This window comes from Canis lupus, chromosome 13, assembly GCF_048164855.1.
Source record: "Canis lupus baileyi chromosome 13, mCanLup2.hap1, whole genome shotgun sequence".
NCBI lineage: Eukaryota > Metazoa > Chordata > Mammalia > Carnivora > Canidae > Canis > Canis lupus.
The window spans coordinates 48,978,035-48,995,130 of NC_132850.1; the positions used below are offsets into that span (position 1 = coordinate 48,978,035).

At 34.8% G+C, this 17,096-nt stretch overlaps 1 protein-coding gene across 8 annotated transcripts in view; it reads right to left on the bottom strand.

Annotated features, from left to right (window-relative positions):
* IQCM (IQ motif containing M) overlaps window positions 1–17,096 on the bottom strand; it is a 428,712-nt gene that overhangs the window by 232,768 nt on the left and 178,848 nt on the right. For all 8 annotated transcript variants that reach the window (XM_072773567.1, XM_072773568.1, XM_072773561.1 and 5 more), the window contains one exon: window positions 6,190–6,248. In XM_072773567.1, the coding sequence (XP_072629668.1) occupies window positions 6,190–6,248 (59 nt within the window). The remainder of the gene's footprint in view (window positions 1–6,189; window positions 6,249–17,096) is intronic.

The window sequence follows — 17,096 nt, forward strand, 5'->3', positions numbered from 1 at the left end:
AAACAATTATGCGCTTTAGAAATACAACAAAAGGAAAATTTATCACTGAGGTCTTATGAATCTGGAAGAGATTAACAGCTCACTGCAGAAAGACATCAAAAGAAAATAAGTGTCTTATTCATGGAATATAATAGGTTATCTGAAGGAAAAACAAGAAATTTGCCATATGTTTAGAGGTACTAAACAAATTCAAGTAGCTCTCAAAGAAGACTATTTATATATATAAGATCTTACAGAAAATAAAGGTACACTGTCATCATAATAGTACAATAGATTACAATCAATTTAGCTCCTAGCTCACAATTTTCACTTAGATATTGAGAATGGATTCATGTACACTGAAGCAATATTTCCCTTTACTGAACAATATAAACTGCATTTGATACTTTAAAGATATCCTATAAAAATAAGAGAAAAAAGGTTAAGCATTAAGAAGTTAATGAAGAGATTTTCAAAAAGATGACGCTAGTAAAAGACAAGACCTCACTTCACTGAAAAATATCATGTCATCTTTACCTTTTTTGAGGTAAAAAATAAATACATATCCACAATTCTTGTACAAATTACTTTTTGTAAACTAAAAATTAAGAGTTACATCTATTTGTCTTTATTTCTGGTTTGGAAATCTTATATTAGGTACATTACTTTAAAAAACAATTAAACTCACAAAAATATTCCTTTGACAATTCTAATTTAACTGAGATGGCTTGACTTTCATTGAAATGATTAACTCAACCTTCCTTTAATAATGGTTTCAGGCTTTCTCAACTCTAGTTTATTTTATTTTATTTTATTTTATTTTATTTTATTTTATTTTATGATTGTATTTATTTGAGAGAGACTGTGTGTGTGTGTGTGAGAGAGAGAGAGAGAGAGAGAGAGTATGAGCAGGGGGAAGGGTCAGAGGAAGAAGCAGACTCCCCACTCAGCAGGGAGCCCAATGTGGGACTCGATCCCAGGACCTGAGATCATGAACTAAGCCAAAGGCAGACGCTTGACTGAGCCACCCAGGTGCTCAACCACAGTTTAATCTTATGGGTTTCTAACTATCTGAAACTTAGAGAATTTTAACAATTTGAAAATTTATTATTTAAATTAAAACATTGAAGAAACAAACCATTCAAAACTCAGTTTTATAAATGTTCATCTATGAAAACTATATGAATGAAATGAATATTTACAGCAGAATTAGAAAATCAAGGCAATAAGATCACCTCTCATAAAAATACACACATATATATATATTAAAGAATCCAAAAATAAAAGCAAATAGCCTCTTTTTGGAGTCTACAACCTACTAAATTCAACCTAAATGTCCTGGATTTGAAGATTACAGCTCCTCGTTTAGTAGTAATCCTAATGACAAGTCTTCTATATATCTGTACACATATTTGTATAGGCAAATGTACCTAAGCACTACTACCATGCCATTTTTCTTCTCTTTCTGAATTTTGAGATCTTCACAGTTGAAAAAAACAGGGAGATAAGGCCCAAAAAATAGAAATTTGAAAACTTATCTTTTATGCTTATGATCATTGAAGATTAGGACAGAAATAATCATGACTTTGCTTTATCGACCACCATTTATCTATTTAAGGCAACAGGTTCTACTCCCTCCCAAGAAAAGGAGTGGGTGTACAAATTTGCCTTGACTCCAAATCAAGTGCAGCAGCAGCATTATTTTTAGTTTACTTAACTTCCTAGCCCCACCATTTAACAGACAAGGGACTGTCTTCTTAAAAAATCCTGCTCAGTGGCTGCATAAACCAGTCCTATTTGCTAAATGTAGAGGGTTCCTGCAAAGCTTGTGGGTATGTGTCAATGAATTCCATCATTTTTTCTTTTTTTTTTTTTCTATAACTAAGAAGGGGGGGAAAACAATTCTTTTCTATTTACTGTAGCTTAGCGGTAATAATATATGTGTGACATATTTTTACCCTTGAAATGCAAAAGTACTTCAGAAATTGGCCAGTACTTTATTAAAGTTGCCCAATGACTGATGGAAGGTTATAACACACTCTGCTTCATGCAGACTCTAAAGAAACCTCTAACTGAAAATACATGGGAAATTCCTAACAAGAAAAACTCCTTCAAGCCAAGCTTATAGGGTCCCAACATTTGGATTTTAAAGTTTCATGGAATTTCTATGATAGAAGTGGTACAAGATTTCAAGTAAACAAAAAATATAAACATTGTTTCACTTAGATATAGTCAATGAAGTGTGTCTCTATGTGATACACTTACAGCTTTATATGGTTCCCCACTTTGCTTTATTTTCACATTGTTTTCCCTCTTCCTGGAATTCTGTCCTAGTGATACTTTTTAATCACTACAGCCACTCGAAGATTTGCTAACTCTTTAAGGTTTCAGTCTACTTCTCCAACCTAATGATCAGAAAGGTTGTTAACATTTAAGATACAAACAGCATAAGGCAGCATGAGAAATAAGAGCTGGATCCTCGTTAGCAGTTCTGTTTTCTTTTTTTTACTTTTGCGACCTTGAAGAAGTCACTTAATCTTTTTGAATCTGTTTTCTCAACTGGAAATTAAAAGAATTAATTCAAAAGACCTCTAAACTCCCCTTTAGCCACCATTCACTAAAATGTTTAAGATATCCCTGCAAGAATTAGCTAGATATCCCTGCAAAACTTTGCCAGAGCTCTTTATGCCTGCAACAGATGGTACAGGAAAATGTTTAGCATTCAGATTAGCTGGCTGGCTCCAGTAAAATAACTATAATAAACACTTATCTTTCAGATCGTATAATTTTTTAGTCATTGAAAGGGCTGGACCAGATTTTAATTTAGTGACACCTATGAGGAAAAAAGACTCCTAATACTAACCAGGTAAAGAATATTTTCAGGAAAAACACTTACATAAGATCAGCTGGTTTCAACAACATTAAATAGTTATTAAAAAAAAAAAAGACTTCCTTAAAGCAATTTTTGTGGAAACGTTTTTGATAACAAATTCCATTTCCTTAATAGACATGGGTTATCCAAATTTTCTATTTATTCTTGCGTCAGTTTAGTATGCTGTCTTTTTCAAAGACTTTGTCCACTTCATCTTAGTTGCATGTAGTCGGCATGAAGTTATTCCCAACTCTCACTTTTTTAATACTGAAATTTGTGTTTTATCTCTTCTTTTTCTTAACCAGTTTTGTTAGGACCTTACAAATTCTATTAATCTTTTCAAAGAACCAATTTTTGGCTTTGTTAACTTGCTATATTGTTTCTCTGCTATTTATTTCATTGCTTTCTTATCGCTATAATGAATGCTGTATGTGCACTTAAAATGAATGTATTTTATACAGTTGTTGAATGTAGCCTTCTATAAAGGTCAATTAGGTCAAATTAGTCCAGGGGCTTGTTCAAATCTGTGATATCACTATTTATTCTTTTTACTGATTTTCCTATTACTAAAAGAGGGATGGGAAATTTTTCCAGCCATAATTACAGAGTTATCATCCATTTTACTATTTAATCCTGTCAATTTTTGCTGTATTTATTTAGAATGTCTATTACTAAGCTATGTACATTTAGGGTTATTATCTAATTCTGATTAATTGATTCTTTCACAATTATGAAGTGTCTGTCCTCTTTATCTCTAGAAATAGTTCTTGAAGCCTACTTTGATTTTAAGACAGCCACTCTAACACTCTTCTGCTAGCTTTTTCCATTGTTTATCTTTTTCTACCCTTTTATTTCCAATTAATGTCTTTACGTTCATCTTTTATAGAGAGTAGAGAGTTGGCTCTTGCTTTTTCATCCAGCCTGACAAGCTTTTACATTTAAGTATATTATTTATTCTGTATATTTAATATAAATGTGGCTACAGTTGAATTTAGGTCTACCATTTTCTATTTATTTTTTTATTCACTCAATATGTTCCTTTTTACTGTCTTCTTGTGGGTTAACCCAATAGTTTTTGGTATTCCATTTCCATTTTCTACTGCCTTTTAGGCTTGTCTTTTTGTATTAGTGGTTGCTCTGGGAAATGTAATATGCTTTCTTAACTTACCACACTCTACTTAGAATTAATACTGCTACACATAAAATGAAAGAAACTGGCAAGAGAATAACTATTTCTTTCAGTATTATTGTCACACATATTTGCATCTACCTAACTTATAAGTAACATAATAATGTTATAATTTTGCCTTAAATGGTCAGTTTTAAAGAAATTTTTTTAAAAATATATTTTTGTGTTGATATATTCTCTATATTCAATCTTCCTTATTGCTTCTTGTAGATTCAAATTCTCATCAGGTATCATTTCCTTTCAACATGAAGAACTTCCTTTAACATTTTATGAAGTAAAGTACAGATCAGCTGGCAATAAAATCTCATTTCTTTAACTGAAAATTTTTTTCATCCTCCATGGTGTGAGATAGTTTCATTAGATACAAAATTATCAGTTGATATTTTTTCTTTCTGCTCTTTAAATACATAATTTCATTACCTTCTGTCCTCCATCATTTCTGATGAGAAAACATCCATAATTCTGAGAACTGTAACCCTCTGAATAATGTGTATTTTTTCCCTTCTGGTTATTTCCAAAGTTTGTTCTTTCCCTTTAATTCTCAACTCTGACTATGCTGTGCTTACATAAGGTTTTTCTTGAACTTATCTTGCTTGGATGTGATGATCTTGGATATGTAAAGATGCTCTTCACTACATTTAGGAAAAATTCAGCCATTATTTCTTCAACTATTTTTTTCTGCCTCTTCTTATTTCTCTTATCCTCCTGAGACTCAAACTCATATATGGTAGTCTGCTTGATATTAAATTATAGGTCAGTCAGGCTTTATTCATTTTTATTCTAATTACATGTTTCTTTGCTTCAGATGAGTCTGTATAGATCTACGAGTTTACCCATCTTATCTATTGCCTTTCCCACTATGCTACTCAACCCATCAATGCCATTTTCATATCAGATACTCTATTTCTCAGTTCCAAAATTTTTATTTGATTATTTTTTATAGTTTCTATTTTGACACTGGCATTCTCTGTTATTATGAACTTATTTTCCTTTAGGTCTTTGAACATTTGTAATAGCTGTTTTAAAGCCCTCGACTGCTAATTCCAACATCTGGGATACCATTTTCTTTGATACATGCCAGATTTTACTATTTCTTCATGTCTAGTATTTTATTTATTGTATATAAACATTGTACATTGTAGAGATTCTGGATTCTGTTATTGTTCTCAAAGGAATGTTGAGTTTTTTGTTCTAGGTTGTGGTTGAATTACTGGCTTATCATCTTTAATTTGTCAAGGCTTGGTTTTATGCTTTTGTTTAGGCAAATCAATTTGTTTTATCCTTAGTACTAAGGTGAATCCCTTAGTTCTGTGATTAGTCTTCACTCCTTAGGTATTGGCCTTCTAAGAATTCATTGGAAGACAGGTGCTCACTAAATCCTTATCACTTGGTAGGACTTAAATTCCAATTTCTGACTCTCACTATGGTGAACTGCAATCTGCCTAAGCTTTAAGTTCCATACATGTAAGGAGTCTGTTGTGTGCACTCTGTTCTTCGCACCTAAAATAGCAGGTGCTTAATGTTTGTTTTTAAGTGAATAAACTATCACTACTAAAATAATATTTGGTGGATTAATGAATGAATGTATTACCAGTGAATAAGAAAACACAAGCGTGAAACCTGTCCTTCTAAGAACTTCACTGTTACTTCACTTTTCACAATCTCTTCTTTCCATCTCACTGTCCAATCTACCTCATAAAATCAATAGTTTTCCACAAAAGTTTGTCAACAAATTTGTTGCATATAGTAACAAAACAATCTGAAGAATCACTCACAGAGTCATTGAAAGGCATACTTTTATCACAGTAAATTGTAGTATAGTGTTTCTAATACACAAAACCTTTGAAACATTATACAGCATTGTTACACTACTTTTCCCACTTACTATATAGTAAGCACCAGCCTGGTCTACTGAATGATCATTAATAACTCAAAAAAAAAAAAAAAAGAAAGAATTTTTTTTTTCTCCTTGCCTTAGTCGGATTAAATGGAAACACTGAGAAAGATATGTTAAAAACGTGAGCTTTTAACAACATACATTTCTTTAAACCTAGATACTTCAGTCAAGGTAACCCCAAGTAAGCACATTAATTTATACTTTTTCTGCTATCATATAAAAAGTATGCCTGGAGAAAAAAAAGAGATATACCTGGTTCCTGGCTTTGGTTCTGGTTTGATAGGCTGTTGCTCTTTCTTCATTACTGTTTTCTAGAATAAGAGAAAGAAGGATTGACATAGGTAGGAAAACAACTTCATTATCTGTAAAATTTTAATTTCATTAACATTCTATTATCAAAAGGAGAGAGAACCATTCCATTCTAATATATATTACAAACCTAAACACTGATGTAAATTTGTAAGTATACCATGAACAAAAACATCCAAAATGGAATCAGGAATGTCAAGGGCCCTAAGATGTTTGGAGCAAGGAGATCCCTGGAGAAATGCATGACCACACCTGTATGGAACATAAACTGCTACATGTCCCAAGCACAAACGGCTATATCCTGTTGCAGTTCTCAGAGTGAGGTCCACATCACTGAACTCCAACTTAGCACCTGGTATAGTAACTTATCCTAAATCAACCAACATTAATTATTTTTACCTACACCAAGTCAGAGTTCTTGCAAAACAACTTACATAAGCTCGCAGTTTTGCCTTTGTATACTTTGTCCTTGTCCTCCCTCCTTGGAGCATATCTTAGATTTCTCCTAAATCCATGTCTCCTGGATTGAAATTCCTAAAGACCCCAAATAAACTCCTGGTTTACTTTGCAGCCTAAGTAGTTTCCTGTAAGACAATACTCTGAGGAGTGTGATTATTGAACTCCCTCCAGCATCTTTTGGCACCCAGGAACACAATTCCTACTGATTGTTTCAATGAGCAAATATCTATACAAATCTGCTACAGATGAGAATTTATATATTTACTTATCTGTCCTCTGTCTTATAAAAAAGGTTCAAGGTAGTGTAAAAAAATGCAATATATATGAAAAAGGAAAATAAGAAAATCAGATTAAAGGTAGAATATGGATAGAAAAATAATGTCAAATATTTTCTGATATTACTTGATGTGTCACACAGATTTGATTCTCAAATTCCTAGCTATCAAAATGTTATGGACTGGGGCAGCTGGGTGGTTCAGTGGTTGAGTGTCTGCCTTTGGCTCAGGTCGTGATCCCGGGATCCTGAGATTGAGTTCCACATCAGGCTCCCCGCAGGGAGGCTGCTTGTCCCTCTGCTTGTGTCTCTGCCTCTCTGTGTCTCTCATGAATAAATAAATAAATTAATTAATTAATTAATTAATTAAATCTTTAAAAATAAAATTCAGAATGTTATGGACTGAATTGTGTTCCTCTAAAATTCATATTTTGAAGCCCTCATCCCCAGTGTGACTACATTTGGAAATAAAGTCTTATGGTTAAATGAGGTCATAAGGTGAAGCCTTAACCCAACAGAATTTGTGGCCTTATAAGAGGAAGAGATGCCAGGGTCATGTGTGCACAGACAAAAGGCCATGTGAAGACAACCAAGAAGCAGCCATCTATAAACCAAGGAGAGAGGACTCAGGAGAAACCAACTCTGCCAGCATCTTGATCTTAGACTTCCAGCCTCCAGAATTGTGAAAAAATTAATTTCCGTTGTATAAGCTACCCAGTCTATGGTATTTTATTATGGCAGGACTGGGAAAGTAATACACAAAGCAATGAAGAAAACACAGTAGTTCTAACATTCATAATGTCTGTAAGAGAAGCAAACTTACTTCTTGTGAAAATTTCTTCTATGAGTCCTTCAAAAGAAGCCTCATATAATTTGATGGTCAGCTTCAACAGCATCTCTTCAACAACTACACCAAAGTGTTTAATGTGGATTTTATTTACCATCCCTCAATATTGGTCAACAATAAAAGAACAACTCAGGAAGAGAATTCTACAAGACCTCAGAATAACTGGGTCATTCCCTCTCTAGTCATTCAGGGTGATCCAAAGGTGACACTTAGACCCAGAGGCGTTGATGAATTGCATATCTACTTTCTAATCTGCCATGATGATTATTTTGCACAAAAGAGCTTTTGAAAAAAATGTCTCAGATAAGAGGAATTTAAGGTAATCTTGATAAATGCGTAAAAAGCTAATGGATTTTGGATTATTGGTTTTGTCTTCTCCCTCAGACTCTATAAGAAGTCAGGGAGAGGAAACATTTTGGTTATTGTCATATGGTATGCTTATGATACCACAAAGAAAATTCTTACTTTAGTTTTTTTTTTTTAAGTTTCAAATATGTGTTTAACCACTATTTGACAACTGAAGCAAAAGAAGTCTCTTGTATGAAATCTCAAAATACATAAAGGATAAATGTAAAGATGAAATATGGAAGAAACTTGTGTTTATACTGCAAAAATACTTAGTATTAGGACATAAGAATGATTATTTTTAAGTATTTTAAACAAATTACAACTCTTTCTTTTATTTTTTTTTTTATTTTTTAAAACATTTTACTTATTTATTCATAGAGACACACACAGAGAGAGAGAGAGGCAGAGGGAGAAGCAGGCTCCATACAAGGAGCCCGACGTGGGACTCGATCGCAGGTCTCCAGGATCACGCTCTGGGCTGAAGGCAGCACTAAACCACTGAGCCACCCGGGCTGCCCATCTTTCTTTTAAAGTTAAGTTCATTCTGTCTCACACTGTTCTCTCATATGCAATATAATTTACATATATTAATTTGTATTTTATGCCATTCTTTTTAAGATCAAAGGTTAACTTTTCTTCAATAGTCATGTCAGAATGCCACAATAACCTTAAGGATTAGTTTGTAACATCTAAGTAACTATTTGTTACTTTTGAAATTCCCTGGTGATTTCTTCATTTTCAAAGTAAACAATCATCCTCAAGAATAATACTGTACTTTAAAAAATTTACATGCAACATATAGGTGATAATAAAACTGACGCAGCATCTATATATTTTAAATGTTGCCCTCAAGATGTTCCATGACATGTAATCATGGCTACAAAAATACTAATAACTACAAAAATTAACTTTAACCAATATATTCCATACTTTAGCACAAAATAATGTGCTTGGCTTAGAACACACTGTCCATGTGTGATACTACTATTTATGATTGCCAACTTAATATTTTTTTAACTGCTTCCTTCTTGGCCAGACTAACTGAATTGGAATGTTCTCCATGATGAAGGGTGTCAAATGTGAAGGCTGCTAAGTAAAACAGTCTCAGACAAACATTCTTGAGGATTTTTGTTACTAAGATAGTCTCTGATGCTTTTTCCAGTTACTTTCTCACAACTTCATTGACTTCACAACCTCCATTGTGTCTCTCTCTTCCTATTTAACATAATCAGAAACTGGTTTTTATCTTGGACTTTTGGGGGGCTAAGGGGAAGGTGGTCTCTTTTTTGTAACATAAACAAGCAGTACTTTTATTTACGTAGTCCTGTGAGGTTTTTTTTATAAGTCTTAGTTTCCTACATATTTATATATTCAAATTTCAAGTCCATTCTGCCTTAATGTTTCAACTCCATCCTCTCTCAAAATCTTCCCTCTTTCCACACATATTACCTGCTTCTTTAAACTATTTCAAGCTCGTAGTCACTTGATGACAATGCATTTGGAGTGACACATTCTAAATACGTGATGTAAGATGTAAGTCATTTATTAAACCCTCATATCAAAGCTTTCAAAAATTTTTAACAACCTATGTGTTATTTATTCCAAACCACTGTTCAGACTCCTTTGCCCCACATATTTCCCAAATCCCACAGTTTAACTGGTACCAAGCTTACTTCTGATAATTTACGCATTATTACACTTCCAGCTTCTTTTTATAAGTAACTGTCTAATCCATCAATTATCCTCTTCTTCCCATATCTCATCTGGATTTTTTTTCTTTTGACAATGTTGCTAATTTCTCTCATGGTATAATGATTAAATTCTTGATTAACCACAGATGAGATATGGAAGAAAGCCTTTCACTTTGGATATTAAATCTAAGACATATTTCTAATTACTAGTATTAGTGTGAAATTGTAGAATATGTTTGCTATAACAAAATAATCTATAACTGGCATATTACACCCCCAATACTTACCCCAAATGTGGTTAAAGGGTTATTTTCTAAGTAGCAAAGAATTTTCATAGTTTTAAACAGCTTTGTGACCCTACCAGATGTATATATAAACACATCATTAAAGGTAAAATGAAAGGTTTGTTTAAAAGTAGGTAACTGTGAAGAGAAAATCATTAATAGCATATACATATAAAATTACAATTACACATTAAAACATGTGAAATAAACTGAAAATCTTTCTCTGCCAGGCTTGACTATTAACACTTGTGTTTCCCCAGCAGAAGTCAGTCATGTCACTAGCACCTTCTGTGAAATAGCAGTGAGCTGCCTTTCTTATATTGCTCCTGTTTCTTGTACAAAAAGTGGTTTAAAGAGAAAAATGGCAATAAGCTTGTACTCATGCAGAACTAGCAGGCACCAAACACATCATTCTGGGATTTTTCACAAGTCAATATCTTTGCATTATTAAATTTTAGAGCTTTCCCAAACACACACAAACCACAGGAGGGTTTTCAAGCCATAGAATCATCCATGGGAAATTCTAATAGTTCCAGGAAACCCACAGAATCCCAAAATCTCCTCATGGAGACTGAAGCCTCCATTTTGGAAGATATTCTTAAATGTGGTATTTTCTTCACCTCTTCAGAAAAATGGAGTGATCTCAAAGATAATGCTGGCCACTCTATAGTGGCCATGGCTTCAAAAAGCTGTTCAACTTTCAGATTAGGGAATACTAGAGAAGGTGACCCAGCAAAACACAGGTCATCATTATCCAATCACTAGACAAAGTTTCTTAAACCTCTAAGGGAAATAAAAACTATATGAATTATTCTTTTATATGTAGGAATTTAAGTATAACATAGTAGATAATAAAAAGACTGATGACAAGAAGGGAGTAGGATAGAGTAGTTTACATCCCAATGTAAGCCTCTCTGAGGATTGAAATCTATTTATAAAAGACACAATAGGGCCTTTGTTTCTTTGAATATGTTCATAATAACAAATGACAGCATAAAACAATAATAAATTCTAAAAACAAAAAGTAAGATATTTTAATTGCATGATTAAGTGGATGGGAAATTAATAGATTTCCTTTCTGGTCAAATATGACAAGAAATGTTGAATTTACTATTGTATTAGATCGGGAGCCTATATTTACCTTGAGGATAGCATAGAAATTCCTGACAACCTTAACAACTTAGAGACTGGGTCTTTTTTTTTTTTTTTATGATAGTCACACAGAGAGAGAGAGAGAGAGAGGGAGGCAGAGACACAGGCAGAGGGAGAAGCAGGCTCCATGCACCGGGAGCCTGACGTGGGATTCAATCCCGGGTCTCCAGGATCGTGCCCTGGGCCAAAGGCAGGCGCCAAACCGCTGCGCCACCCAGGGATCCCGAGACTGGGTCTTAATGAGTTACATGCCTTGCAGTTGGAAGACAAATACACTGAAGCCAGAGAATGAAAGAATGTCAGAGTTGAGAATATGCCTCAAAAAACCTGAGTACTAGAAATGCAATATCCTTAGAGTATAAACTAGCAATAAATCATTTCCCAATAGAGAGAAAAAAAGGAGATACTATGAGACCCCCCTGTCTGTCATGATCTTGGCCCTGGGTAGCTCTGAGCTCCAGAACACTCCCCCTCTCCAATCCCACCTCCCCCCAAAAAAATGAAAGGCAAAAGTTTAGAATAAAGTTGTCTTAGGTTGGTAGTGCTCTAAAGCACCTGGTAAAAGAAGTGATCAGTCATTTTGAAAAGAAAGCAATTTGAACTCAGGTTTCAAGGAATTCTTACAATAAAAGAATCAAGAAAAATGAGCTCAAAATCAGAAATATCATTAAACGTAAGAAAAAAGCAATCAAGGAGTCAGAAGAAACAACAAACTACATATTCAGAGACTCAAAGACTGCAATATTATAATTAAGATATAAAGAACATAAAATAAGAGTTTTGATTTCTATATGCTTAGATAAATGGATGAAAAGAAATAAAAGAATATCAAAATTGACCAAGCTGATTTGGAAAATAATAAGTAGACATTCGAAAGATGAAAAATATAACAATTAAAATTGGTAATTCAATAAAAGGAGAACCAATCATCTAAAAGAGAAATCAGAGTGAAAAAGAAGACCTGGGATGTAGCAATGAGAGACAGAGATGGCAAGTATGAAAAAGAAGAGGCAAAGGCTGAAATTGAGTGAAAGGAGAAGAAGGGAAGGCAAAAAGCATTTGAAGAGATAATGACAGAAATATTTTTTTTCAGGATGCTGAAAAACACTGATTTTCACATTTAGGGATTTTCATATGTCGTTCAAGAAATAAAATTACCCTACTGGTCTGAGATGCTAAATATAATGGTAAGTAAGAAATAAATAAATAATATAAATATAAATATAAATATAAATATAAATATAAATAATAAAGGTAATCATGTAGATAAACCTAAATAATGAAGTATAAAAAAAATCCTGTCTTATTTGTGGGTTAAAAAAGGAGGAAAAGTACTGGGGAAAATGACAGCATAGGAAGACCCTGAGCTCACCCCATTCCACATTTACACTGAAGTATCCTCCACATCCATGTCAATAAACTGGAGAGCAAGTAAAGTTGGGCAGATCAAACTCCACAACTAAATATAGAGAAGTTGCATCAGAAAGGTCAGAAAGGTCAGAAAGGCAGAGGGAGACTGCCCAGGGGATGGGGGGCGGAGGAGCTGCATGCATGGAGAGGGCAGAGAAACACTCCCTCACACCAGGGAGCTCTTCTGGAGAAGACTAAACTCCATAATGTTTGGCTTTGAAAACCAGATGAGCTGAATTCCAGAAGTTTGTAAAACCAGTGGGACTTGGAGCCTGGAGCTTTAAACTCTCCTGAGTCAGCAGTGGGTGAGTGGTGAGGGACAGTGACAGCTGGGTCACTGACCTTAAAGAGACAGCCACCTGCATGAGGAAGCAACATAAAAGCAGCGGTTTATACAACGCCAGGGGCAAACGGGAGACACATCTGTACATTCTGCTTTTGGAGTGTGTTGAAAGACTTCTCTAAAAATGAGGGAAGCTGGCAGATGCCATTTTCTTCCACCACAATCCCACATAAACACACAGCCACCTGCAGGAGGTGGGGCTACACACACATTTGCTACTTCACCTGCTAGCAGTGTGCCTGGTCCAGGAGTTCTCCTAAGGACTCCCACACTCCAAGCCTGCTAGCATCAGCCCCTTGGGCTTAGTACAAATTTTATTAAAACTGCACACCCTGCCCAGCTGCCCCAGGGCACAGTTGCCTCAGTGTGCCCTGCTCAGCTACCATGCAGAGCCCAGCAGTGCATATCCCCAGCTACTATGGTGTATCAGGCTCAGCTACACCCAGCCAACATCATGAACTTACCGAGCCTCACACCCCTAGCCACCCGCAGTGTGCAGGCCACAGCTGCCAGTGATTTGAGGAATCTGGCATATTTTGCTAACACTGCTCTCCTGTTCCCAAGTTCCGTGGTGGGCACATTGCCTCAGACCTGGCCTCTCTGGGTCCTACTGACAGCACACAGGGCAAGTAGATCCCACAAAAGGCAGAGAGACAGTGTAAACAACTGCACTGAAAGGAAAAGTGAATCACACACAATACCAGAGCATTGGCAACACACATAGGATATTCTCCTAAAGTATCAGGTTCTGGAGAGCAAGGGACATTGCATTGCAGGATGCTACAGGACTTCTTTTTTATAAAGTCACTACTTCAAGAATGGAACACATAGCTGACTTTATCAACACAGAGAAACATAAACAGAGAGGCAGACAAAATGAGGAAACAGAAAAATATCCCAAATGAAAGAAAAAGACAATGCCACAGCCAGAAATCTAAGTAAACAGATATAAGTAATATGGCTGATAAGAAATTTAAAGCAATGATATGATCATAAGGATACTCACCAGACTTGAGAAAAGAGTGGGAGACTTGAGTGAGACACTTAACACAAAGATAAGGAATAACATAGCAGACATAAAGAGCTGAATAAATGAAATGAAGAAATGAATAGTAGGATGGAAGAAGCAGAGGAATGAATTAGTGACATAGTAGATAGAGTAATAGAAAGTAATCAATCTGGACAAAAGACAGAAAAAAGAATTACACAAAATAAGAATAGACTTAGGGGACTCAGTGACTCCATCAAATATAATAAGATTCATATTATAGGAGTCCCAGAAGAAGAGAGAAAAAGGGGACAGAACATTTATTTCAAGAAATAATAGCTGAAAACTTCCCTAATCTGGGGAAGGAAAAAGATATCCAGTTCCAGGAGCACAGAAAACTCTCATCAAAATCAGCAAAAGCAGATCTACACCACGACATACTGTAATTAAGTCAGCAAAACACAGTGATAAAGAAAAAAATTTTAAAGCAGCAAGACAAAAGAAATCAGTAAATTACAAGAGAAAACCCATTAGGCTAGCAGGAGATTTCTCAACAGAAACTTGGCAAGCCAAAAGAGAGTGGCAGGATATAGTCAATGAGCTGAATGGGAAAATATCTGCACTGAAGCCAAGAAATACTTTATCTGGCAAGGCTACCATTCAGAATAGAAGGAGAGATAAAGAACTTCCCAGACAAACAAAAACTAAAGGAGTTCATGACCACTAAACCAGCCCTGCAAGACATACTACAGCAGACTCCAAATGGAAAGGACAGACCAAAAGTGACACTATAAAAGTAGGAAACACAAAAGCAGTAAAAATGAATATTTCTATCCAAAAATCATTCAAGCAACTCACCAAAAAAAAAGGCTACAAAATATAATAGCATATACTAAAAACATTAGGAGTAGAGGAGAAAAGGCTAAGTTCAAACTTAAGCGACCATCAACTTAATATAGACTGCTATATGTAGAAGACATTATATACAAACATAATGGTAACCATGTATTAAAAACCACTAATAAACATGCAAATAATAAGAGAAAGAAATCCAAATGTATCATTAAAGAAAATCAACAAAGCATGAAAGATAGAAAAACAAGAAAGAATAAGAAAAAAATCTTCAGGGCAGCCCAGGTGGCTCAGCAGTTTAGCACCACCTTCGGCCCAGGGCCTGATCCTGGAGACCCAGGATCGAGTCCCTCATCGGGCTCCCTGTGTGGAGCCTGCTTCTCCCCCTGCCTGTGTCTCTGTCTCTCTCTGTCTCTCTCTCTCTCTCTGTCTCTCATGAATAAATAAAATCTTTTTAAAAAATCTTCAGAAACAACCACAATACAAGTAATAAAATGGCAATAGGGCAGACCGGGTGGCTCAGCGGTTTAGCGCTGCCTTCAGCCCAAGGCATGATCCTGGAGACCCAGGATCGAATCCCACATCGGGCTCCCTGCATGGAGCCTGCTTCTTCTCCCCCTGCCTATGTCTCTGCCTCTCTCTCTCTCTGGTCTATCATGAATAAATAAATAAAATATTTTTAAATGGCAATAAATACATATAACCTATCAATAACTACTCTGAATGTAAATGAACTAAATGCTGTAATCTAAAGACACAGAGTGACAGAATGGATTAAAAACAAGCTCCATCAATATGCTGCCTATAGGAGATTCATTTTAGACCTAAAGACAGCTGCAGAACAACACTATATAATAATAAAGACAACATTCCAACAAGAAGATATAATAATTATAAATATTTATGCACTCAACATAGAAACACCCAAATACATAAAACATTTAGTAACTAAATTAAAGGAACTAGTCAATAATAATACAAGGGGACTTTAATACCCACTTACATCAATGGACAAATTATTTAAACAGAAAATCAACAGGGAAACAAAAACTTTTTGAATTACACATTGAAATACACAAATTTAACAGAATTATAAACCATTCCATCCTAAAGCAGCAAAATATACATTCTTTTCAAGGGCAGATGGAATGTTCTCCCATAAAACCAGCTCAATAAATTCAAAAAAGATCAAAGTCCTAGCATGCATTTTTTTTACCACGATGCTATGAAACCAGAAGTCAAGTACAAAAAAAAGTCTGGAAAGAACAAAAATACATGAAGGCTAAATAATATGCAATTAAACAATCAATGGGTGAACTAGGAAAATAAAGAAGAAATTAAAAAGTACATGGAAACAAATGAAAATGAAAAACACAATAGTCTAAAACCTTTGGGATGCAGCAAAAGCACTCCTGAGAGGGAAGTTTATAGCAATATAGGCCTCTCTCAAGAAGCTAGAAAAATTTCAAATAAACAACCTGACCTTACGCCTAAAGAAGTAGAAAAAGAACAACAAACAAAACCTAAAACCAACAGAAGGAAGGAAATAATAAAGATCAGAGCAGAAATAGGGGTGCCTGAGTGGCTCAGTCATTTAAGCATACAACTCTGGATTTTGGCTCCGGTCATGATCTTGGGGTCATGAGAATGAGCCCTGCATCAGGTTCTGCACTGAGCATGGAGTCTGCTTCAGATTCTCTCTCTCCCTCTTTCTCTCCCCCTACCTTTCCCAGCTCACACACACTCTCTTTCTCTCTTAAAAAAAAAAAAAGAAAATTTTTTTAAATAAAAAAAGAGCAGAAATAAATGATATCGAGATTTTTTTTAAAAAACACCGAAACAAAAACAAAACGAAACAAAACAAAAAAAAACAATAGAACACATCAATGAAACCAGGAGCTGATTCTGTGAGAGAAAAAAAATCAATAAAATTAATAAACTTCTAGGCAGACTTATCTAGAAAAAAAAGAGAAAAGGTGTTAAAAAATAAAATTACAAATGAGAGAGGAGAAATAATTACCAACACCACAGAAATACAAATCATTGTAAGAGAATATTATGAAAAACTATATGCCAACAGAGAAGAAAACCTAGAAGAAATGGATAAATTCCTAGAAACATATAAACTACCAAAACTGAAACAGAAATAAATAAAAAAAAAAATTGAACAGACTGATAACCAGCAAGAAATTGAATCAGAAA